General features: G+C 36.7%; 2 protein-coding genes across 6 annotated transcripts in view; one reads left to right on the forward strand and one right to left on the reverse strand.

Annotated features, from left to right (window-relative positions):
• Positions 1-1,813: 1,813 nt before the first annotated feature.
• On the forward strand, positions 1,814-20,393 carry LOC105475019 (cyclin H). 2 transcript variants are annotated; one of them, XM_011729969.3, is made up of 9 exons: positions 1,814-2,067; positions 3,393-3,515; positions 5,345-5,418; positions 6,488-6,698; positions 9,655-9,818; positions 12,893-12,963; positions 15,440-15,551; positions 19,567-19,627; positions 20,185-20,393. In XM_011729969.3, the coding sequence occupies exons 1-9, from the start codon at positions 1,951-1,953 to the stop codon at positions 20,221-20,223; spliced, it is 972 nt and encodes a 323-aa protein (XP_011728271.1). In that variant the 5' UTR covers positions 1,814-1,950; the 3' UTR covers positions 20,224-20,393. The 2 variants fall into 2 exon arrangements, with proteins under 2 accessions (XP_011728271.1, XP_070954806.1); XM_071098705.1 differs by having other exon boundaries at positions 19,567-20,393.
• The window catches only part of LOC105475018 (RAS p21 protein activator 1), a 124,645-nt gene continuing 120,794 nt past the window's right edge, over positions 20,277-24,127 (reverse strand). For all 4 annotated transcript variants that reach the window (XM_071098704.1, XM_011729967.3, XM_071098703.1 and 1 more), the window contains exon 25: positions 20,277-23,852. In XM_071098704.1, the coding sequence (XP_070954805.1) occupies positions 23,769-23,852 (84 nt within the window). In that variant the 3' untranslated portion in view covers positions 20,277-23,768. The remainder of the gene's footprint in view (positions 23,853-24,127) is intronic.

Raw genomic sequence — 24,127 nt, forward strand, 5'->3', positions numbered from 1 at the left:
AATGCACAAGTTCTACCTTCCAGTGTGCCTCCTGTGGTAGCAATAGCAAAGAAACACTTTCGCACATCAGGCTAAGTAGGAGACCATCACAGCATCCAGTCTGCTTACTTTAATAAAAAAAATCATACATGAGCCTTAATGTTAGGGCATCAGCAACAATTGTATTCTGCAGACAGTTAATTTAGACACAGCCCAATTCCTACTACAACTGAAAAATAAGATCAATGTCAATTTTCATGAACTAAAATTTGTTCAAGGTTTAAAAAAAGTTACACCAGCAATGCCAAGTTTTTCATATATTTTTCCTAAGTGACATTCAGAAATTTTACTCATATCCCTGTAGAAATCATAGTCTGCCAACTCTTTTAAATGCCTATTTCTATTTTCCTTTACATAAAACTAAGGAGTTGTCAAATATCTTTCAGAAAAACAAAATGAAAAGAATTTATATGATATATATAACTGTCATGAGTCTAATACTTTATATAGACATTTAATTATCTAGATCACTTATTTTCCTATCTTTTGTACCATTAATGTTTTTCTCCATTAAATTATTCTTTCCCCCATATGCAACATTTTAGGTTGTTCACAATTCGTTGTTATCAATTTGCCATGCCCTTCAATCTTCTCTTTCTCTTTTTCTCTCTTAACCAATTTACAACACCAGATTAGCCACATATGTTGAGTGTGTGGATCGCCAAAATTATAAACCACAAATGGCATAAGTTTGAGGAATTCAAATAACTGTGGCAAACTCTAACCTCAACTGCACCCAACAAAAATGAACAAGAAAAGACTTTCCCTATCTTAAGCCTCTAAAAACATTTTCATAGAAAGCAGAGTTAAAGCCATCCTGCCACTTCTTTTTAGGCTTTTCAAGACCTAAGTTCTCTAGGTCTCATCATCTTTCTCTTTCTATTTATTTATTTATTTAGAAAAGCTATTTGCCATAGGGAAATTTGGATATATAATAAATACATGAGAGAATAAGGTATGCCTAAATGGGACACTTCAGAATCAACGTAAATTTTGGATCTCACCTGCAATTTTGAAAGTCCTATTAATTTAAAAACTAGTAAATACCTTAATATTCATGATAGCTTACTGTAAGATTCCCTAGAGGCAATGAAGATGGGAATCTCAAGAAAACTAAAACTACCATACATCTTGGCTTCAGAGGTGAAAATAGGGGGAGAGGATTGGCTAGTTATCAACAGAAGGGAAAGTGCTTTTTGCACAGAGAAAGAATAGACAAGGCAACAAAAGTGGCAAACTGTAAGGGCCAATACACATCCACTGCTTCAAGTTTTTCAGCCATGTTCCATTCTCAGAGATTTCTGGTAGTACTTCAAGAACACCGATCTCCAAACTCCTCCTGAAAAGGGCTAGGAATGCTTCTGCCTGAAGATCTTACCTATTCTTTCTGGGCCCCATGATCTCCCTACATGATTGATCAACCTACTATTTCAACTCGAAAAAGCCTTTTCACAAATGTCAACTTCAGTGAGGCCTCCATTTAAAAATGAACACCCTACCAAGTCCTTTCCTAATTTCTGATTACACCCTGTGAATTTACATCAACCTATCCCACACCCTCAGTTTATGCCTCTTTTGAACATTCCTGCCGGGCTTCTCCTTTAAATCTTGCCTGGAAGGGGCGGAGCTATGTCCCAGGCTCACCGGGAGGGGCGTTCCGTAGGCTCCGCCCACCTACGTCTCGGAGGGCGCCCCAACGAACCCTGGATAAGGTCTCTTCCTAGTCCGCTCCGGAAATGCGACTGCGTACGCGCTGGACACGCAGTCGTGACGTCAGCGCGCCCGCGCCGGCTGGCCGGACGCCCTAGGCTTCCGCGAGATCTTTGGTGGGGGTTCGGTTGCTTTACGCCACGGCACTGCTGCGTTTGGGTTGTCTCCTGCAGGCTGTCTGGACCTGGTCACGATTCCACAATGTACCACAACAGTAGCCAGAAGCGGCACTGGACTTTCTCCAGTGAGGAGCAGCTGGCAAGACTGCGGGCCGACGCCAACCGCAAATTCAGATGCAAAGCGGTGGCCAACGGGAAGGTGAGGTTTTCCCGACGGTTGCCCAGTTGCTTGGTCACTAAATTCTGAGCAGCTGCGGGAGCTCTTCTGGCTCCCAGGACAGTCTCACTCCCTCATTTCTCTGCCTCTGCGGCGCGGAGTGCGTTTATCTATTAAAATAAGCGAGCACCTCGCGAGGTTCCGTGGGTACAAAGACGAACAACGCCATCCCCGTGGTCGAATGGCAGACAAGTAACCAGTCTTTGTAACGTGGTGAAGAAGAGAGTAGGTAGTGTGCTAAGGTAGTGCGTGGCAAGAGCCGTTCACTTGTCAAGCGGTGATGTTGGGGAAGGTTTTTCCCAGTAGCCAATGCGGAGAAAATGGGGAAAGGACGTTCCAGGCAGTCAGAACTACCGTGCAGAGTGGGAGGGAGGTCAGAAGTTACAGGGCTGGTGCGTGGACGTGTTTGTGGTCGTATGTGGCCGAATGTGAGTACCTGTACAGGAATGGCTGGGGAGGGTAGGAAGGGAACTTGTTTGTAAGTGGAAGTGAGGCGTTTGAAATTTCCATTGAAAGGATGAGGAACCTTTGAAATATTTAAAATGGGAAGCTAACCTTATCAGATTTCCGTTCTGGAAACAGCGCTCTAGCAACCTCGTGGTGAATGGGTTGGATGAGGGCGGGAGACCGGCGACGGAATACAAACCAAGTGACTAAAGATAAGGTTTGGACTGTGGCCCGCTAGCCAAGTCCCTTCTGTTACAGCTCTAGGACTGGTTTAATCTTTCTTACAAGCTCCACTCCAGCAAGTGTTCAGTGCCTCCAAATTACTGACACTGAATTACTTTACTTTCTACCTTTAATTCACATCACTGATTTTAGCACCTGAATTAGTTTCCTTAAGGGCTGCCTTAAAAAAAAATCACCACAGACTGGGTAGCTTAAAATAACAGAAATTTATTGAAACATTTGCTGTTTTTTTACAACTTGTGTCGTAATGACTGACCGAGAAACGAATGTTGGAAGCTTTCCAATCATATTTGTAAAAAGTCTATCTACTTTTAAATTTGTAAATAATGATATCACAGCTGTGAGCATATGCACATAGCCTATCGTGATTGTTTATATAATGAAGCAAAGGTCTAGCTGACATTCCGAAAAGTTGTGAAATGATGGTACAGTTTTAGTTTATTATTTTCCTACAGCTATTTTGTGTAATGATTAGCGAATCTATAAAGAAAACGAGGCGTGATATATTCCCCTTCGTTGGAGATATAAACTAAATTTAATCTGGATAGAGAAAAATGTTTTACAATTGTTTAATTCATTGAATTCATTGAACTTGTGTTGTAATTGTTGATCTAAAGGTTCTTCCGAATGATCCAGTCTTTCTTGAGCCTCATGAAGAAATGACACTCTGCAAATACTATGAGAAAAGGTTATTGGAATTCTGTTCGGTGTTTAAGCCAGCAATGCCAAGGTCTGTTGTGGTAAGTTACAGTAGTGATGAAATATAATGTCCTTTAGTTGACTTGTGAAATTTGACCTCTTCTAAATTCCCTGTCCACTCTAGTGTTAAAAATGCACGTTAGTTACAATTAATTAGTTTTTGGCACATTATATCTTTTTCAATTCAGGCCTTAACTCATGAATTGCTGTATCATATCTTCAAAAGTATTTCAAGTCTCATTTTGTGGTCAGAAAAAAATTTGAGGTCAGGTAATGTTATAAAGAAAGAAACAAAATAAATTACTTTCCTCTAAGTTCTCAACTAGTGAGCCATAGAACTGGGACTAGAACATAGACTACTTGCTTTTCCAACTCTGTGACACCCAATAAATGTTTGAAGTAATGCATTCTTTCATAATTGGTAATCATATGCCCCAGCTGAAACTGATACCATAAGATTTTTTTAAGCCTTAATTAGTAGAAGCTGGAGTTTTATCTTTGGTTAAAAAAGATTGTCTTATTGCTTCAGATGTATGGTTCTGAGGACCTGTTTGTTTTTTGCTGGGGTGGGCAACCGTGAGGAGAAACAGGTAGCTGAGATTAAAAAGCAGAAAGATAAAAAAGCTAGAGTGGGAGGGTGTTTAAAATGTCTTTACGTTATTCTCTCACAGGTTTGTTGCAAAGAACAAATATAGAAGTGTATCTTAAGTAAAAGACTGTTAAATTTTAAAGTTATACAGTGTGACTAGCTTACGACCGAGTAGAGAATAATCTTCTGGGAAATTATCTCCATTTTTATAGTTGAAAAAAATTTGAAGTATGTTGAAAATATTAAGTCCATAGAATTTATAATTTTTTTTTCATCTGAGATATCAAAGATTCAGAGAGAGTTTTAGGTATACTTGATTAGTTTATATCTTCAGATTTGGTTTATTCTTACAAAAGAACTAAAATGAGGCAGTAAATTTAAGTGATCTTATCAAATGAAGAAAAAAATCCTTTAATGAACTTCTTTATGGAATTTATTTTTAAATAACATGTTTATCATTGGTGAATAATTTTTTGTTATACATAATGACAAAACTAAACTTTTAAAATACTTAAAAGGAAATATTCTTTTTTCTATCATAAAATAGATTAGTGGTTATTTCATTGGTTCCAGCCAAATGATATAATGGTTAAAAGTACAGGCAGGTCTTACTTGAATTCATTCCTGTTCCTTATTAGCTGTGTGACCTAGATAAGTCAGTTCACCTCATTGATACTCAGTTTCCTTCTCTGTAGAGATAGCAATATTTCACCAAGCTGTTGTAAGGGTTAAAACATGATGATAGTTTTGTGCTTATCACAGAGTCTGGCACTTGGTATGCATTCAGTAAATGGTAGTGCTGCTTCTGCCATTCAGTTGGCAGCAGTGATCACAAATCATGGGAATGGATACAAAACAATATCACAAATATGTAGTGGCTTTAGAGAGAAGGCTTATTGCCTTGCTCATTATTTTTATAAGATTGGTTAATCTGTGAGCATTTGTATTTTTCTTCCTGAATTTATCTAATTCAGGACATTTTTGATACTCTGACTTCTAAAACATACACACTCACGTATTTTTAAATCCAGTGACCATAGGAAGGATTAGCCAGGGTAGGCTAGGGATAGACAAGCAAAGGATGGGAAAGGATCTTTTGGCTATGGCATTTCTGTAGTAATTCATCACAATTTATTTTGATTAAAGAAGAATTAATGAGTATTAGTATTTTTCTGGGTAATCTCTACAAAGAAACCTTTCCATAAATAAGTTCTGTTTCACACAATTTAACATTTAACATTTGTGAATAGATCCTGATGATATATTTTTTTTAACCCTTAGGGTACAGCTTGTATGTATTTCAAACGTTTTTATCTTAATAACTCAGTAATGGAATATCACCCCAGGATAATAATGTGAGTATGTCTGTCTAATATATTGTTTTCATTTAAGAAGACCTTTATACTCTTTTGAGTTTTTTTGGGAGGAGAGAGTTGAGGGTAATTTAGACTTGAATTCTGTTTTTTTTTTTTTTTTTTTTTTTTTAATTCAGAACTTAAGATCTCTATTTACCTGTACTTCGGTAATTCTGATGGCATCTGAACTTCAACTTGTCCAGATTCAAATTTTGTTTTTCTCAAATTAGCTACTTCTCTAACATCTCTATTTGACACCTTTGTTCTTCCAGTTGTTCAGACTGAGAATCATTTGTAGTGGCCCCTCCCACATCTAGTCAGTTTACGGATCCTATAGCTTCCTACTCATTTCAGTTGAACAAAGGTCTGTTGTTGCTGCTCTCTGCTGAGCACTGTGTCTATCATTAAAGATGAAATTAGTATGAGACTCATCAAAGAGCTTGCTCTCAATGACATTGTACCTGTTTTCTCTTTTTGATTCCCATTTCCACCAGTCAAGATTAGGCCCTTGATCTCACTGCCAACCTTGATTTTTGCAGTAGCTTTCTTACTGTTTTCTCATACTGAACAGCATGAATTGGCCAGGTGAATTTCACACATTTGTCCCTTAAATAATAGTCTCTTATTCAGATGCCCTTAGAGACCTCCACCGATGGCCTTCCACAATGTTCCTTTAACCTACTTTTCTTCCCATACTTATATGGCACATATGTGCTTTATTTTTAACTATTCCATCTACGTTATACAAAGTGCTCTTATTCCTCAGTTAATTTGTTTTTCCAGGTATTTAGGTTGTACTACATAACACTGTCATTGAGTCAGTGATGTTTGAATGCCATGGCAATATTGGTTTGACCTATTTATAGTTTGTCTTATGTCTCTTAATGAAGTGTGAACAGGAACTATCTTTAAAAAAAAAATTCTTGCAATGTCTAGCAGTCACTTTTGAATATTAGGCAATTATAGAATATACTTTTAGAAATAAAATATTTAGATACTTCTCAAAGTATATGCATGTTCTTCTTCCCCACCCCAACCCCGCCCCCTGCCGCTTCATTTTTTCCTCTAGGCTCACTTGTGCATTTTTGGCCTGCAAAGTAGATGAATTCAATGTATCTAGTCCTCAGTTTGTTGGAAACCTTCGGGAGAGTCCTCTTGGACAGGAGAAGGCACTTGAACAGATACTGGAATATGAACTACTTCTTATACAGCAACTTAATTTCCACCTTATTGTCCACAATCCTTACAGACCATTTGAGGGCTTCCTCATCGACTTAAAGGTAAATTTGATATAAAATAAACTAATACTACATTCTCCTTTCCTATTCTTTAACAAAAAGAATCCAAAATTTTAAAACCTCATAGTCATCCTCATTGTTAGAGCATGGATACGACCTGTGGGTCTGGCCTGGTCATCTAGGGCAGTTGTGTTTAAACTTCAGTGGGCATCATCAGTCATCTGGAGAAATTGTTAACTCAGATGGTTGGGTGGGACTTATGGAGTTTCTCATTTAAGTGATCTTCATTACGTCCAGGGATGTAATGAAGACCATTGAGAGTTTAGAACGGTGCTTATTATGGAGGCTTAAGATACCTCTTCTAACTTTGAATTATATTGTCATGGATCTGGGCCTGATTTAAACCATAAAAAATTCTTAAACTAGAAGATTGCTAAGTGACTTATATTTTTAGAGGTTTCTGAACTTGAGTCTCTATGTAGGCATCAATAATATAAGTAAACAAACATTGACAGAAGTAACTTTTAAGTTGTTTTGTTTGGCTCTAAAAGAGAAGTTGGATAGTCAAAGTTGAATCAAACAGAAATCAGGAACTGGTTCATTCATATTAGATCAGTGGCTCAATTTGGGTATCTTCTGTGTGCCAAACTTTGTGCTTGAGGATGTAACCAGAAACAGGACAGGAACAGTCTCAACTTTTGTGAACCTTGCAATCTAAAGGTTTTAGAATATATATCTCCCTCTAAAATATATTTTCCCCTCTGTATTATTGAGCACAATGGATAACAGATTAAGAGCTAAGGAAAACATTCTGAGAACGTATCATTTAAAGTACAATTCAGAGTAGGAATAGGAGAGAGAAGAACATTCCAATCAGAGACTTCCCTGGTAAAAAGGTCAAATTCAAGAAACCATTCTGTGCTAAACAACCTGAACAGAGCCTAGCAATGCAGGGGGAAGAGATCACAGACAGCTGCTGCCAGAGTGGAAGGCAGAGTCTAGACTGTAGAGACAATGTTACGGATTTTGAATAGAGCAAAGAGAAACCAGTGAAAGGTTTAAATTTAGAGAGTGGCATGATTAGATTTGCAATTTTAAAAGATCATGTTGGCAACCTTACGGATCAGGTATTTACTGTGCATCTGTATATGTCAGGCATAACGTGGAGAATGGATTAGAATAGATTAAGTGAATAACGGGGTACTGTTAAAGGAGTCCAAGCTAAGGATGGTGGTGGTCTTCACTCGTATGAAGGTTGTGGATACAGAAAGAGCTTCCTGGGCTTCAGAGATACAGGATAAGTATCCCTTATCTAAAAAATTTTGGGCCAAAAGTATTTGAGATTTCACTTTTTTTTTTTTTTTTTTTTTTCCGATTTTGCAATATTTGCATTGTGATTACTGGTTGAGCATCCCAAATCCAAAATCTGAAATGCTCCAGTGAGAATTTCCTGAGTGTCATGTCAGTGCTCAGAAAGTTTCAGATTTCGGAGTATTTCGGATTTTGAATTTTTTGGATTTATGCTCAGCCTGTAGTTAGGTAGAATCAATAGAACATGAGGATTGATTGTATATAGAGATGAGGACAGAGGAAGAACCCCCAAGTTTCTGACTGGGTGATACTTTTTTTTGTTGTTTTTTGTTTTATGGAAGAGACCGATGCACATTTAAATACTGATGCAAAGAGCTAGTAGTGAGAGAAAGATGAAATACAAAATAGTCTGTTTGGAGTAAGGTGGAAGGGGTTGGCATGGGATTTGGAAGCAAGGTAGAAGAATTGGCCTTAGAGGGAATAATAGCTCTTTCTCTTAACAGTGGAAAAGGGGAAATTATGGGCTTAGGATACTGTTATGCCTCAGGATTTGGTGTTGGCAGGAAATAGCGCCTTTCTTTGGTAAGAAATAGTTTTCTGAGAGTGATGGAGTTGCTGAGAATTATCAAAGATGTTAAGACAGATGGAAAATATTTATGCAGTCACTGAAAAATGGGAGAGTAAACTGTCTGTGGAAATACTATGGTTGCTTGGCAGTGTTTAAGAGCCTTGCTGAGGTCAATGAATATGAGTTTACAGTAACATTTCCAGACTTTCTGCTCGTATTGTTTTCTCTGGCAGTACTCAGAAATCTTGGTATAGTTGCAAAGCGAAGTTTGTTGGATTCAACCACTGTTCAACTTCTGGTTTTTCCAGAAATTTGTTGGCAGTGTATCGGGGCAGGGAATTCAGGAGAGAAATGAGGAGCAGAGGACACTGGTGAGTGGGAGCAAGTAGAGAGATAAGTGAGCAAAGGTTCAGAGGAGGAAGAACAGCTGTGAAATAAATGAGTAAATATATTAGAAAGGGAGGCATTGTGGTCAGAGTAGTGGGTCTTAATTTCTCATATCACAGGCGAGGCATTTTTGTACAATTGACTCTTAAATACTTTATTTCAGAGTGTAGAAAAGCTTTCCTACTGCTTTAGGTGTCGAACATGGATATCTGAGGACTTCAGATTTATGGTTTATTTTATAGGGTGTGAAGAACTGTCAGGAAATAGGAGGTCTTCCACATCTCTTGGGCATATTTTAAAACTTTTTCTGTGGGAATTTGAAGTCTAGTGTGTTCTAATCAAATTGAGATTCATTTTTATTTACTTCTTTCTGAAAGTAAATTTTAAGTAGAAGGAATTTCATATAAAAATAAGGTGTATTCCTAAATGTGGCCTTACATTTGAATCACCTGGGTTGCCTGAGAGAAGCATTTACCTGGGAATATGTATTTCTTGGCCCTACTTTAGACTCAGTGGAATCTCTAAGAGCTTCCCTTCCTTCCCCTTCCTACTCAGGTGGAAAAGGACCAAGAGAAGGAATTAATGTAAATTGAGGACACTGTCAAGTACTGTGCTAGGAACTTTAGATATGTTATAGCACATATTTCTTAATATGAGTTGTGTAATTTTAAACTGTTGTTATACTCCATTTAAACCCTCAGAAATGGTAACATTTGCAAACTTTCTTTCTAGACCCGCTACCCCATATTGGAGAATCCAGAGATTTTGAGGAAAACAGCTGATGACTTTCTTAATAGAATTGCATTGACGGATGCCTACCTTTTATACACACCTTCCCAAATTGCCCTGACTGCCATTTTATCTAGTGCCTCCAGGGCTGGAATTACTATGGAAAGGTATTAATTAGTGTTTTAACTTAGGTCAAATTCAGTCACTGAGTTTATTTATTCATAGAATCATTTCTGACTATAATCTTTAATATTCCTTGTGGCTGGGATGGTTGGTGAAAAGAAGAAATGAAATTGCCTTTTAAGGAAGTCTTTAAACATCATGAAAAATACTGTTGAACTAAGAGGAGGATACATTTAGGATTAAAGTAGGAGTAAACCAGGTGATCCTTGAAAGACTGATATAGCTATCAGTATATGACAAATTTAGAAGGTCCTGTGAACTGATGAGCAACTTGAGTGCAGCAAATACGTCTGCCTTGTTTTATCTTTATTCCCCTTCTGTAGAGCATGTATGACACGTGGAAGTTAAATATTGTTAACTAACTGAAGCACAAGCTAGCAGCCAATTAGACATTTTTAGTTTCTGTATTAAGTTTCTCAATTTATGACCTTTGAGATTCTGCTTGATTTCATTCTTAGAAATAGCTGAGGAAGAAAGCTGATAAAACTTCCTAAAGTTAATTAAAACTGTTTTACATGATTATAATCCCTTATCCATAATTTCAGAATCCACTGATAAGGTGGCAGCAGATAGAGCAGATTGTATTTAGTTTTTCTTTCACTTAATAGGAATATTTGTGTTCCCTTGCAGAAATCTTAATATTCCTGATTATAGACATCACTTGAGTATTTCACATTTCATAATATATGCACCAGATAACTTTTCTAAGACATGAATACTTAAGAATTTCACAACACATCTGCATCTAGGATAAGGGATTGTAGGTTTATATTTTATGATATGCCTCTTCTCTGCAAACACAGCTCACCAACTGTATATAAATATATATATTTAATCCCAAAGTGATTTAAATCTCCACTTATTTACTAAGCAAACATCTATTAAATACCTTCTGTGTACTACTATCACTGTACTACACTTTAGGAATATGAAAATGAATAAGATAAATCTCTGCGTTACAAAAGACAGTCATGTAAATTATTGATGTATATGGAGTTAAGATGTGGACTTCCATTAATTTTGGGGGGGTTGGTTGGTTATTATTATTTTTTTGAGACAGCATCTCACTCTCACCCAGGCTGGAATGCAGTGGCACAGTCATAGCTCACTGCAGCCTCAACCTCCCAGCCTCAAGCGATCCTCCTACTTCAGCTCGCTGAGTACCTGGGACCACAGGCACACACCACCACACCCGGGCTAATCTTTTTGTTTTTTTGTAGAGTTGGGGTTTCCCTATGTTGCCTAGGTTCATCTCAGTCACTCCTAGACTCAAGTAATCTCCTGCCTAGGCCTCCCAAAGTGCTGGGGTGACAGGTGCACACCACCATACCTGGCCTGCGGACTTCATTCTGTAAGGGAACAAAAGTCCTCTTTTCCACAGTTCAAATAACCAAAAGTCTGATTAATCTTGAAGCATTGTATATAGTGCATATATAAATTCTTCAGTGATGAGATTTTAGTTACATAGAGTGGGATGAAGCATCCTAAGGTCCAGATGAGTTTATTTCATCTTAGAAGTTTAGTTCAGTATAATTCCAGGTAGGCAAAATTGAAATTGTGATACCTTTGGCTCCGTGCAAATTTAATAGGCCTTTGTAACATTCCCAGAGACTAGACATTGGGCCTTCCCCAGCCCCCCTTTTTAGGGAAATGCTTTCCAAACATTTTTAACTTACAGCTGATTTACAGGCAAATTTTTGGGATATGTGGAAATAGGGTTTACATTTATTGCTCATTTCAAAAGGGAAAGCCCCTGTGCTGTTGTCAGAGTCTGGATAATGCCTCAGATTATTAATCATAGGATTATTACCATTATTTCTAGGTTTTCGTCTCTTTCTTGTAGATTTAGAGCTTTATTTCTCATCTGCTACTTTAGGTATTCTTATTTGCCTGTGGATTTTATTAAAACACCACAATATTAAAATTCAAATTCAAAATTGAGGTTAAGAGTTGCTAACTTCACAGAGCTAATGAGTAGTCAGCCAACTCTTAGCACCAAACCTATGATCCTTATGCTTAAGAAATCAAAAGGAAATGAAGAGTAAAAATAAAGGAAGATGACAAAAATGGGAGTAATTTTAGGTAGGAAAGGGAAAGGAAAAAACTAGTTATTTTTTACTATAGTTGTCAGGAGAGTTCTTGATTTTCAGATCCAAAATTTATTCCCACAATAGATGATGATGATGTAACATCAAACAGTTACCAAAACTTTATAATAAAATTTCAATCTGGATAAAGACACAAGAGTTCTTAAAGCATTGCTTTCTATTTTTGTAACTATTACACCCAAGAGAAAAATAATTTTTTTGCATTTGTGTTTGAAAAACTATTTAATACTTTTAGAATCTGTTCATTTGAGCTTTTATCAATTATAGGTCAAGTTCAGGTATGTAAAACTTCAGAGTAACTAAAAATTTAAATATAGAAATTATATTTTCATACTGTCAGCTCTGAGAAAAACAGGTAATTTGGATTTTATATCACATTGATAAAGAAGTTTAACACCTTTGATTTGGACTTGATGCAAATAAGATGTAATAGATTTATAAAGCGTTAGGTGGTTGGTTTGAATGTCTGTTACTTCCCAAAAGTGCAACTATAGGTAAAATGGCTTTCCTATTAAGGGAACAGAGAATCCTTACTAGTGCCAGATTCCAGTTTTGCTGCTTCCTAGCTTTATTACTTTGGACAAGTTACAAGATCATGACTTGTTCATCCCTGTAACTCAGATTCCTCATCTGTAAAGTAAGGTTAGACTCATTGGGCTTCTATATTAAAAGATATAAATGTTACAAGTACTGACTGTTACTGTTACTTACATATTATTTTGTCTCTGAAAGGTTGTACCTGAATGTCACTAAACTTAAAACAGTAAACATCTTTTAATGTAATTGCTAATAAATCCTTAAAACATAAGAGTTATAGATTATACATTCATAAATTTAAAAATTTTTTAATTGCCTTTGATGAGGATGGAGGAAAATAATTTATGGTGTCATGTTTTCTCAATGTGCTATATCTTTTCAATAGATTACATTTTTTTTCTTTTCTTTACCAGTTATTTATCAGAGAGTCTGATGCTGAGAGAGAACAGAACTTGCCTGTCACAGTTACTAGATATAATGAAAAGTAAGTAAATGAGAACACTTTACAAAATGTTCTTCCAGTACAAAGCTCCTTTCTAAATAAATATCTTGGTGTTTAACTAGAAATACAACATAGATTTTTGTTTAGATCTCTTTTCACTGAATTACTGTATTATGGAAGCATGAAAGACACATTGGTCTAGAACAAATAGAAGGTACATAGAAGGAAGTAGTGTTCATATATATAGAACTTATGCAGAGTGAAAAGAGAGTCCGATTTAGAAAGGATTTAGAGATTGACAACAGGATCCTTTTAAAGAATAAAGAAACATACTAGGCACTGAAAAAGATGTAATGGGAAATAAGGATAATGTTTAAATTTGTAACTTCTATTTTGTAGATAAATTATTTTTTTAAGAGAAAGGTAGAAGAAGATTTGACACACTCAGAGAAGGCACCGTTAAGACAGCAGAGAAAGATTTAAAGATGCTTGCCTTGAAAATTGGAGTGATGTGGTTGCAAGCCAAAGGAAGCAGGCAGCCACTGGAAGCTGGAACAGGCAAGGAATGGATTTATCCCTGGAGCCTCCAGAGAGAGTGTGGCCCTTCCAGCACCTTAATTTTGGTGCAGTGAAACAGATTTCAGACTTCTGGGCTCCAGAACTATGAGATAATAGATTTCCGTTGTTTTAAGCCGTCATGTTTGTGATAATTTTAATAGCAAGGTTGGGAAAATAATACAGCCCTGAATAACCAAGATTTATCCAGCCCAAAACGTTATGAGTGCTGGTGTTGAGAAACCCTGTCCTGAGTTGAGTAGAATCTCTACTTATTGGCTGAATTAACCAGCATTCTCCATTCCTCATTCTTGCCCATGGCACACTTGGTCATGGCTGCTAAGCTACTCTTTGGGGTTAAAAGTCAATCATGTGGCCGGGCGCGGTGGCTCATGCCTGTAATCTCAGCACTTTGGGAGGCCGAGGTGGGCAGATCACGAGGTCAGGAGATGGAGACCATCCTGGTGAACACTGTGAAACCGCATCTCTACTAAAAATACAAAAAATTAGCCGGGCATGGTGGTGGGCACCTGTAGTCCCAGCTACTCAGGAGGCTGAGGCAGGAGAATGGCATGAACCCGGGGAGCAGAGCTTGCAGTGAGCAGAGATTGCGCCACTGCACTCCAGCCTAGGTGACAGAGTCAGACGCCATCTCAAAAAAAAAAAAAGGTCAATCATGTTTGTTTCCAAACCTTGTGTAAATTGTTCTTGTTGATTAAATTTGTAATGTAATTAAATGTTAAACCAGTAAAATACAAGATTGAAATCTTGATCTTCGATGAGAGTAAATGGGTATACATTTTACATATTTTGTGTTTTAAAATTTAAGATGCTTCAGGGCATCTCTATCATTTCTTGATTCTCTGCTCGAAGTGATCCTGAGGGCTTCCTTCTTGGAGAATGATGGCTGTGGTTTATGAATTATAAACTGTAGGTCTTTAGTTATGCCACTAGGGGGTTCACTTTAAAAGCTAATTGTGATTTGACTGTAGCTGTTAGGATCATAGAACTTAGTAGGTAAAGGGGGTCTTATTCCAGTGTACTCATTTCATAGCTTAGTTTTATTACTGATTTCTTCTCAATACCTTTGTTTTGCTCCACTTATTTTAAAATGAAATAAAAACAGCTCTTTATGAAACACTCAGAAGTTTAATGCTACTAAGATACTGGTAATTTTTGGAACACAGATACTGTCCTAAGGGTGTTGAGTTTTCAATTAAAAATACTGTTTTGTTTGCATTATGAAATAGGTCACTAGTGTAGTCATTTGGATCACATGGCTGGCTAACAGTAATAATAAGCTCATTGGATCTCATTATTCCCCTAATGTTGAAATTGGTATTCTTTGGTTTATTATAGTTGAATAACAAGATCAGCTAGAGGATGCTTTTGCAATTATAAAGTTACTGATATAGTAGTTTGCTTTTAACCTGAAGTGGACATTTTTGTATAGGGTCTGCTTTTTGTTAAAGCAAAGGATTATTAACAAATTTTTACTAAGCATCCTTCCTTTATTGCATGTTGTGTAATAACAGTTTACTTTGTAAAGAGGAAGTATACTGTTGGCCCACTATCTATGGAATAGAATATTACAAAGATGGTTGGTGATAGAGAACAAAACATGTTCACTAAATCATTTAGGGATTTTTTTTTTTAAGTCTTAAAACTGAACAAGAAGTGACCCCAGTAGGATTTTCAAAAAATACTAGATTATACAGTGTGCTTTATGTTATATATGATATGGGCTAAACAGCAGAGAGCCATAATTACTTCAACTAAACATGCAGTGCTTATTGGATTTTAATGTAAAATGAAATGCAGAATGATGCAAATCCTGAGAAGAATAACCATGTCATTTGCAGGGTGTTTTGTTGTTTCCTATAACAAAATGGAAAAGTAACCAGCTCCGCTACTATAAGAAGGTTTGCTTATTCAGTTTAAATTCTTTTTTGTATCCACATAGGCATGAGAAACTTAGTAAAAAAGTATGAGCCACCCAGATCTGAAGAAGTTGCTGTTCTGAAACAGAAGTTGGAGCGATGTCATTCTGCTGAGCTTGCACTTAATGTAATCACGTAAGTTGATGTGACAGTGTTAATCAATAGACATAATTGTTACTCAGTCCAACTGGTTCGTAAATCATTTTATTGGTGTTTGCTCATTTGAGGAAAGCTGACTGATCCATTAAATCAGATTTCCTTTATTGAATGGACATTTCTAATGAGATTAAGTTAATAGTTTGGCATTCACTGTGCAGTTCTGATCCTGCTGTGACTCATAGGCTTGCAGGCCATTCTGTTGTTACTTCTCATGGGATTTCAGGGGTCAGGGTCTTCCTAAGGAATCCTTTTACCTTTTCCTGTCCTTTTAATCTTTGGTCTCTCTGAAGCTGTGATACCTGGTCTGAGGAACAAATATGCTGTTCCAGACTTCTGTTAGCTAGAGTAGGGAAAGTTGGCATACTTGCTTTCAGTGACAAACTTTATATTGACGATAAAGCCAGTAGGAAAATAGGCTATTTAATTTCTTCTTGTAGCTAGACATAACACCTTTAATGTCTCTTAATTGATATGTAAGCTGAATGTGGAAATCACCATAAAATTGGCAATGCATGCTTTGTAAATTGAAAGATCCACTTAAACTTTCTCTTTTAGGTGTTTAAGCAGTTGGGAATTTGGACAGGTACTAGGATTAATTAAACTGTCATTTTCTATTTCCTTTGGGATGCATTTTGTTACTTAAAATTATACTGTATTTGTTAAAATTTAGTAAGAGTTATCTGTGGCATTTTATATTTAAGATGTATTGAGGTATTATTTCTGTAATTGGTGAATATGTGCTGCTGGATACCTATGAAAAGCCAGAACAGCATTCCAAGGCCCTTATGTCAAATACACATGATTCAAATTCCTTACCTATACAGTTGTAGTCAGGGAATATCTAGGGAGTTAGGAAGTGTGCAGAATATGAGGTTGTTTTATTATAGTTAGAGCTATAATGACAAAGCATGATTTAGCACAGAATTTGAAATTGGTGGATTCCATTCACTCCCGGGTTTCAGTGGTAACAGGAATTTTTCAGAGTGGTTACAGAGAAGTAATGTTGGCTTTAATGAATAAAAGTATTGCAGCACTGATTATGTTCTTTTTGCATTGATTTTGAAATGGGATTAGACCAGGGGTTGGCAAACTGTGGCCTATCAGGCCTATCCAGCCCATTAGCTGTCTTTAGAACAGTTTCTTGGAATGTAGCACACCCATTCGTTTATGTATCACCTATGGCTATTTTCATGATACAGCAGAAAAGTTAGGTAGTTGAAACAGAAACTGATTATAGGGCCTTGCAAGACCTAAAATATTTACTGTCTCTTTAAAGTTTATCCACCCCTGGATTAGACCACTGAACTATTAATCCTACCTTTTCTAGCTAAGTAACTGAATGGACCATAATCCAGAATTCCTAACTACCATAGCTTACATTTTATTCCAGATTGCCATCTGCCTTGTACTGGGTGGGCCAAGCAAATTCTGAATACCTATGAGTACTTGAGGGGTGCTTCTCAAACTGAAGGACTTTTTTAAAAAAATTCACTAGATGTATACTTGTGTAAAATTCAATAAAAAATGAATTACTAGAAGAGTGAAGACTAAAAACATAAGCTCAAGTTTTATTAGATTCAACAGTCATAAAATTATATCAGATTACTATTAAAAATTTCTAGGGCTGGGCACAGTGGCTTATACCTGTAATCCCAGCACTTTGGGAGGCTGAGGCAGGCAGATCACCTGAGGTCGGGAGTTCGAGACCAGCCAGCCTGGCCAACATGGTGAAACACCGTCTCTACTAAAAATACAATAATTAGCCGGACGTGGTGGCGGGTGCCTGTAATTCCAGCTACTTGGAAGACTGAGGCAGGGAGAACTGCTTGAACCCCGGAGGGGTCACAGTGAGCCGAGATCACGCCATTGCACCCCAGCCTGGGCAACAGAGTGAGACTCTCAAAAAAAAAAAAGAAAAAAAAAAAACCTTCAAAACACAATTCCTATACTTAACTCACTGCAAACTGTGCAAACTGTTCATGGAACAGCCCTGGTACTCACTACCATGAGTAGTGCTACTTTAGGACTAAATATTTGTTTTCCTTGATCTTCAAAATTATTTTACCTTTATTTTTCATGACACAAAAACTGTTTGGTCCTTGTCAGTCAATACAAGTGAAACCAAAGTTCCTTTTGATCAAAACCCAAATCTGTCATGACCTCAGAAGTTACTTAGCAGTTGTTTACCTTTGCCAGCCTTTTCTCTGCACGTATATCCATATGTATTTATGAAATAAGTCACATTTTCTTCTTCTTTGCATCTTTCATACATATTGTACAACGTGTAATTATCAATGCTTAGCTTTTGCTAGTCTGAGTGAAAAAGTATCACATTGGTATTTTAATTTGCATTTTCTTGATTATGGGGCATTGAAGTTTCCACGTTTAACAGTCACTTATATTTCTACTGTGTTGCTTATTTATTCCCCTTGTCCAATTTTCTGGCTTTTGTTTTTTTGTTTTTTTTTGTTTTTTTTTTGAGATGGAGTCTTGCTGTGTCACCCAGGCCTGAGTGCAGTGGCGCGATCTCACTGCAACCTCTGCCTCCCGGGTTCAAGCAGTTCTCCTGCCTCAGCCTTCCAAGTAGCTGGGCCGACAGGTGCATGCCACCACGCCCGGCTAGTTTTATTTTTTGTATTTTTAGTAGAGATGGGATTTCACCATGTTAGCCAAGGATGGTCTCAAGCTCCTGACCCCCGCCCACCTCAGCCTCCCGAAGTGCTGGGATTACAGGCATGAGCCACCGCGCCTGGCCACATTTTTGTGGTTTGTAGTGCTTTATAGATTCTATATACAGTCATTTTTCAGTATCCATGGGGGATTGGTTTCAGGACTTTCTGCTGATAACCAAAATCCACAGATGCCCTAATACAAAATGGTGTATTTGCATATAACCTGTACACATCCTCCCATATACTTTAAATCATCTCTAGATTACTTATAATACCTAAATACAATGTGAATACTATGTAAATAGTTATCATACTGTATTCTTGAGGGAATAATGACAAAGTCTGTACGTGTTCAGTACAGATAGAATTTTTTTCCTTATTTTCAATCCGCAATTGGTTGAGTCCACAGATGTGGAAACCACAGGATACAGAAGGCTGATTGTATTTATTTATATATGATATATTCTATTGTTTTTCACAACTTTTTTCCAAATACTAATTTTTGCCCCAGCTCCCATACCCCCACTTTTTTGAGAAAGTCTGTGTCATCCAGGTGGAGTGCAGTGGCTCGATCTTTGCTCACTGTACCCTCTGCTGTCTGGGCTCAAGTGATCTTCCCACCTCAGCCTCTCGAGTAGCTGGGACTACAGGTGCTCAACCATGTTGGTTAATTTTTTAATTTTTTTTGTAGAGACAAGGTTTCGCCACATTGCTCAGGCTGGTCTCAAATTCCTGGGCTCAGGCGATCTGCCGCCTCGGCCTCCTAAAGTGCTGGGATTACAATTGTGAGCCCCTGTGCCCGGCAGGTCCCAGCTCATTTTTTATTTCATGTTTTTCCTAGTTATTTGAAACAGTTTTTATCACACATTAAATTTGTACTTCTGCATAGTCATTACTTTGCTTAATCTAGTCTGATCATTGATTTATGATCTCACTTTTAATTACCATAGCTTTTGTAATATCTCACTTTTAATTACCATAGCTTTTGTAGTATGCTTTGAAGATAACTGGGACAAGGTCTTCCAACATTGTTCTTTTTTATATTCTCTATTTTTTCACACTTCTTCCTAGGTCAGTGTTAGACTTGACAAATTCCATGAAAAATTTTATTGGGGTTTTAATTAGAATTGCATTTAATTTAAAGATTGATTTTAAAAGTATCATTTTCCCTACCCATAACTCTTCATCTTTTTCCATTTATCCAGGCCTATGTTTTTCAGTATATACATGATATTGCATATGGCCTTGCTAGTTTATTTTACATTTTATAGTATCTGTGGCTGGTATTAGATTGCTTATTGATAGTTGCATAATTACAGGAAGAAGAGGAAAGGCTATGAAGATGATGATTACGTCTCAAAGAAGTCCAAACATGAGGAGGTATGTTTTACTCCAAAGATGAACTCTAAGTCATTTTTGTTACACATTCTGGTGTGATTATACTATTAAGATTTGTTCTCCAAGAGTATAAGCATTATAGAGTTGTGGGTTTTTTCATTTTTTGCATACTTCCTTACGTACAGTACTGTTGTCCATTATTAAAGGGATTTTTCTCTCTTCTGTCTTTGCTTGATGAAAAATCCTTCTTGTGTTCATAGAAAGCAGAAGCAATATGCATACATACTACATTTTTGCTTTATTTCTTATTTTCCAAGGATTTTTCCCTTACCCCCTTTTAAAAACAAATTTTCTGTCAAGTCAGGTAAGTGAATAATCAGAGGCAGAAGGTCACAGTTGTAACCTTTATTCCTCATTGGAGTAGTCTGGTGAGACCATGCCAACATTACTAACAGTGAACTATTACAAAATTTCCTGGTTTATCTTTTGTAATCCACATGGGTAAAAGGAGGAGAACATTTTCCTAAAGGGGAGGTAAGAGGTAAACAATACTGGTTATGCTTCAGTGTTTTCCTTACCACACTTTTTTTCCTTCTTAGGAAGAATGGACTGACGACGACCTGGTAGAATCTCTCTAACCATTTGAAGTTGATTTCTCAATGCTAACTAATCAAGAGAAGTAGGAAGCATATCAAGCGTTTAACTTTATTTAAAAAGTGTAATGTGAAAACAAAATATATTAAAACTTTTCTATTACTTTCTTTCCCTTTCACAGTAACTTTATGTAAAATAAACCATCTTCAAAAGAGCTAGAATAGCACTTGTTTTGAATATTCTTATTCCATCATGACTAATATCAAATTAAAGCTGCAACTTACTTGCCTAATTTTTTAAGCAAAATATGATAGGCAAACCTATGCTTTTTTAAGAAAAAGGCACCACAAAAACCAAAACTTAGTAGCTAGCTTTAAAAGTGTTAAGGAATGTGTTTTGCCCTCTAGAAACCTTTATAAATGGCTTTTTGAATGCCATCCTGATACATTTAGCTATTTGTCCATTACTATTAAACTGCAGAAGGTATTTCAACTATTACATGGTACTGAAAGCCAGTTGTCTGGGTAATGAATATTATTTGTTTTCTTTACTTACCCAAAAACATTTCCAAATGGGTTTTTTTTAAAAAAACAAATACATGATTTTGAATAGCTGTCTACATCAAACTCTTAGGCTAGTATAGATAAGTAGGCAGAAGCCACTTGTGTATTCGGTTATGGTTTTTTAATTTTGTTTCGATGTAGGGTCTTGCTGTGTTGCCCAGGCTGTCTCAAACTCCTAGGCGCTAGTGATCCTCTGCCTCAGTTTCCTGAGTAATTGGGACTACAGGCATACGTCACCACAGCCTTTAATTAACCTATTAGATCACCTATAAGTGAATCCGTGTAAGTAGATTATAACAGTTACTAGGAATTGTGCAGACCAAATATGTTCGAAAAATGTAATTCAAATTGAAATGAGTCAATTTAAAAATATAAAAGCACAGACTATTACAACAAATTACTTAGATATGAATCATGGCTGCCTCTGTTTCACTGTGTGACCTTGGTAAGTTATTAAATCTCTAAGTGCCAGTTTCCCACACTGAAAATGGGGAAAATAATAATGCCCACTCTTTATAGGATTAATTAGAACAGTACCTGCATACACTTAAGTATTCAGTAATTGCTAACTGTTATAATTGGAACCGAACTGTGGCTGGCTGTATATCAAGCCAGAATTCTTTTCAGGAAAACTGGCTTGAAGGAATTCCGAGTAATTCAAGTGTCCTAAATCTAATTAAATTGCACAGATACACACACCTCCTCAGTCTCAGTACATCCCAGGCTGTACTTTCCAGAAAGGTAAGTACCATTATAATTACATCTACTTTAAGGCAATGCTTACTATGTGCATATTCATCTCTCTAACAATTCTTCAAACTGTAGGCTTGAGTTTTGTGGGGTTTTTTGTTTTGTTTTGTTTTGTTTTTTCCCTCATTCTGGAGTGAAAGGAATAAAATTCATGACGTGAGATTTTACAAAAGCTGAGTGGAAGAAGCCAAAAGTTATAAATCCTCCATCATGGTCCTAGTTAAGTACATTGCTTCTAGGCTCTAGACAGAATTACAAGATATTCACAGTTTTTCTCATTTTCCCTTTCAGATCGCCAAACTTTGGCATCAGAGCAAGGTCCACACTTATCACTGAAAATTTTCCCACCCAGCCCCATTAAAAAAGTTAAAGTGTGAGAGATTTTATTTCAACACTGACAAGCTAGTTACTACAGGGCCTACAAAGGTAAGTAACAAGTTTCCATTTCAACTTGAGAGACAAATGATGTTAAAATATAAGAAGCAGGATGAGTCAGGTTTGTGATTTTAAATAAAAGGGAGAAGGATTTCAGACTGACAGGTTAGTATGGCTAAAGATTGAGGCGTGATTAGTGGGAACCAAAGTGCATAGCAAAATATCTTGACTAGTCCATATCCTCCCTATCTTCTATCATGTAACTAAGGAAGGAGACCACCTGGGTTGTTCCAAGTCCAGCTATAAAACAGAAGGGATGGAAAGGAGAGTAATTTGATAAAGCCAGGAAGGGAGAGAATGGAATGAATTGAGTTGATTTCAAGGAAAAGGAGCACGGGACATGTTGAGATTTTTGGTATCAATGTTAAACTGTGATTGAAGCCACAGAGGTTAGCAGCCCCCATAGAAATAATTGCCTTTTGTAGCTTGAAACTGTTAAGCAGACATCTTTTAAACCTTTAGCATTTTTTTTCCTGTATTTTATACATTAGAGGAACAGCATAAAGTGTTGCTCTTGGAATCTAGGCCTTTCCTTACTGTAAGAACACCTCCTTGGGTTCCTGTCTCACCCACTTTTATTACCAATGTCATTCTGCCACATATGTTCCATATGTCATACCTGCCCTGCACAATTATGAGATGGAAGGAATTGCTGCATATATAGAATCCTTTTCAAAAGAGGCCATCAGCAAAAATACTGATCTAAAGCTTCAGCTTCTCCCTGGGCCTTGCTCTGGTGCTAAGGTTTAAACTGCCCCTGAAGGAGGAAGAAAATAAATTAAATTCTTAGCTCTATTTAGACAGAAGTAATCAATTATGCAAGATATCCCTTGGTTTTATTTTAACTTAACCTTTGTGAATACTTCACAAAAATACACATACAGAAGTAAATAAAACTATACAGTTGAACTAAATGTCCAGCAGATACAACAAGTAGTCAGAAGTTCAAAGATGGATAAGTTAGGCAGCTGATGAGGTTTGTCTGCATAATCAAAGGGGTAGGGTAGCACAAATAATGAACAAATAACTTTTAACAAAAACATTCTAGTTAACATAAAAGAAACTGGTAGTCTATGAAATGAAGGGGTAACATGCATTGATCAATACAACAACCAATAATATTTACTGAATTCAAACTATTTACTGTTGTAAACATTTAACAAAGCATTATGAGATCTAAATACAGTCTTTGACAATTTCAACAAAATAAGTAGTATGTTTAAAAAATAAAGCTGATGAGCAATAGATCATTCTATATATTTTCTTTCAACAGTTCCAGCAAGAGAAATAGCACAGTATTTTTTAAAAGTATACAGCAAAGATTGTTCCTATTATAATGACAAACTCTGGAAACTGTAAATACAAATAATCATTGAACAGTCAAATGGTCATATTCCTAATCAGGAAGTAGTTACAGTAAGAACAGTCTGCAATCCAGTTATACACAATTGTCAATAAGAGAATGTGTCAGTTGATTTCATAGTTCTTTCTCTAAGAGAGAGCAAAACTTTGGCAACTGCGTGTACTGAAAATATATTTTCAAAGTTCAAGATACAGTCATAGCATTTTGTTTTGTGAAAGGTGATCTGTACACCAAGGCTCAGAGGTTGTTAAAGATTGATTCCATGTGGAAATAGTGCAAATATCCTGCACAGATAGCTTACAAGGTTGCTGGCATAGTTATGCACTAGCAGAATCTTGGATTTTGTTTGCATAGCTCACACATCATTGGAATGTGGAAAAGTGTGCTATTTTTTGGCAAGAGCAAAGGAGATATTATACTGAAGTGAATTACCATGTTGGGCATGATGAATCCATGCAGAACACTGGGGCGAAGGCTGCTACCTGACATCATTGGTTTTTGTATACTGGTTTTGTTTTTGTTGAAGCAGTTCTGTTATAGCCAGAAGCTTTTTCAGTACGTGCTAGACAGAGGAAAAATGGTATGAAAATAAGTGAAAGCTCGGTCAGCAATTTCAGGATGGGAACCTGGATTTGAAAAAAGCCATATCAAAGCAAAGGGATGCATAAAATATTAGCACAATTCCACTCAAAACATAAGTTTCTATTATTCAGTCATTGGCTGAGTATTTCTGGTCATAACTAAGAGAATTTTTATATATAGTGAACAGAAATTTGTGTTTGGCATGCTCCTGTTTTTTAGGCCAGAACTATCACTATCACATTTTGCCAGAAGCAG

This window comes from Macaca nemestrina, chromosome 6, assembly GCF_043159975.1.
Source record: "Macaca nemestrina isolate mMacNem1 chromosome 6, mMacNem.hap1, whole genome shotgun sequence".
NCBI lineage: Eukaryota > Metazoa > Chordata > Mammalia > Primates > Cercopithecidae > Macaca > Macaca nemestrina.

Coding starts and splice junctions, on each gene's coding strand:
- LOC105475019 (XM_071098705.1), top strand. CDS start 1,951: ATGTACCACAACAGTAGCCAGAAGCGGCACTGGACTTTCTCCAGTGAG. Junction 12,964..15,439: donor GTTACTAGATATAATGAAAA/GTAAGTAAATGA, acceptor GTATCCACATAG/GCATGAGAAACTTAGTAAAA. Junction 15,552..19,566: donor CTTGCACTTAATGTAATCAC/GTAAGTTGATGT, acceptor GCATAATTACAG/GAAGAAGAGGAAAGGCTATG.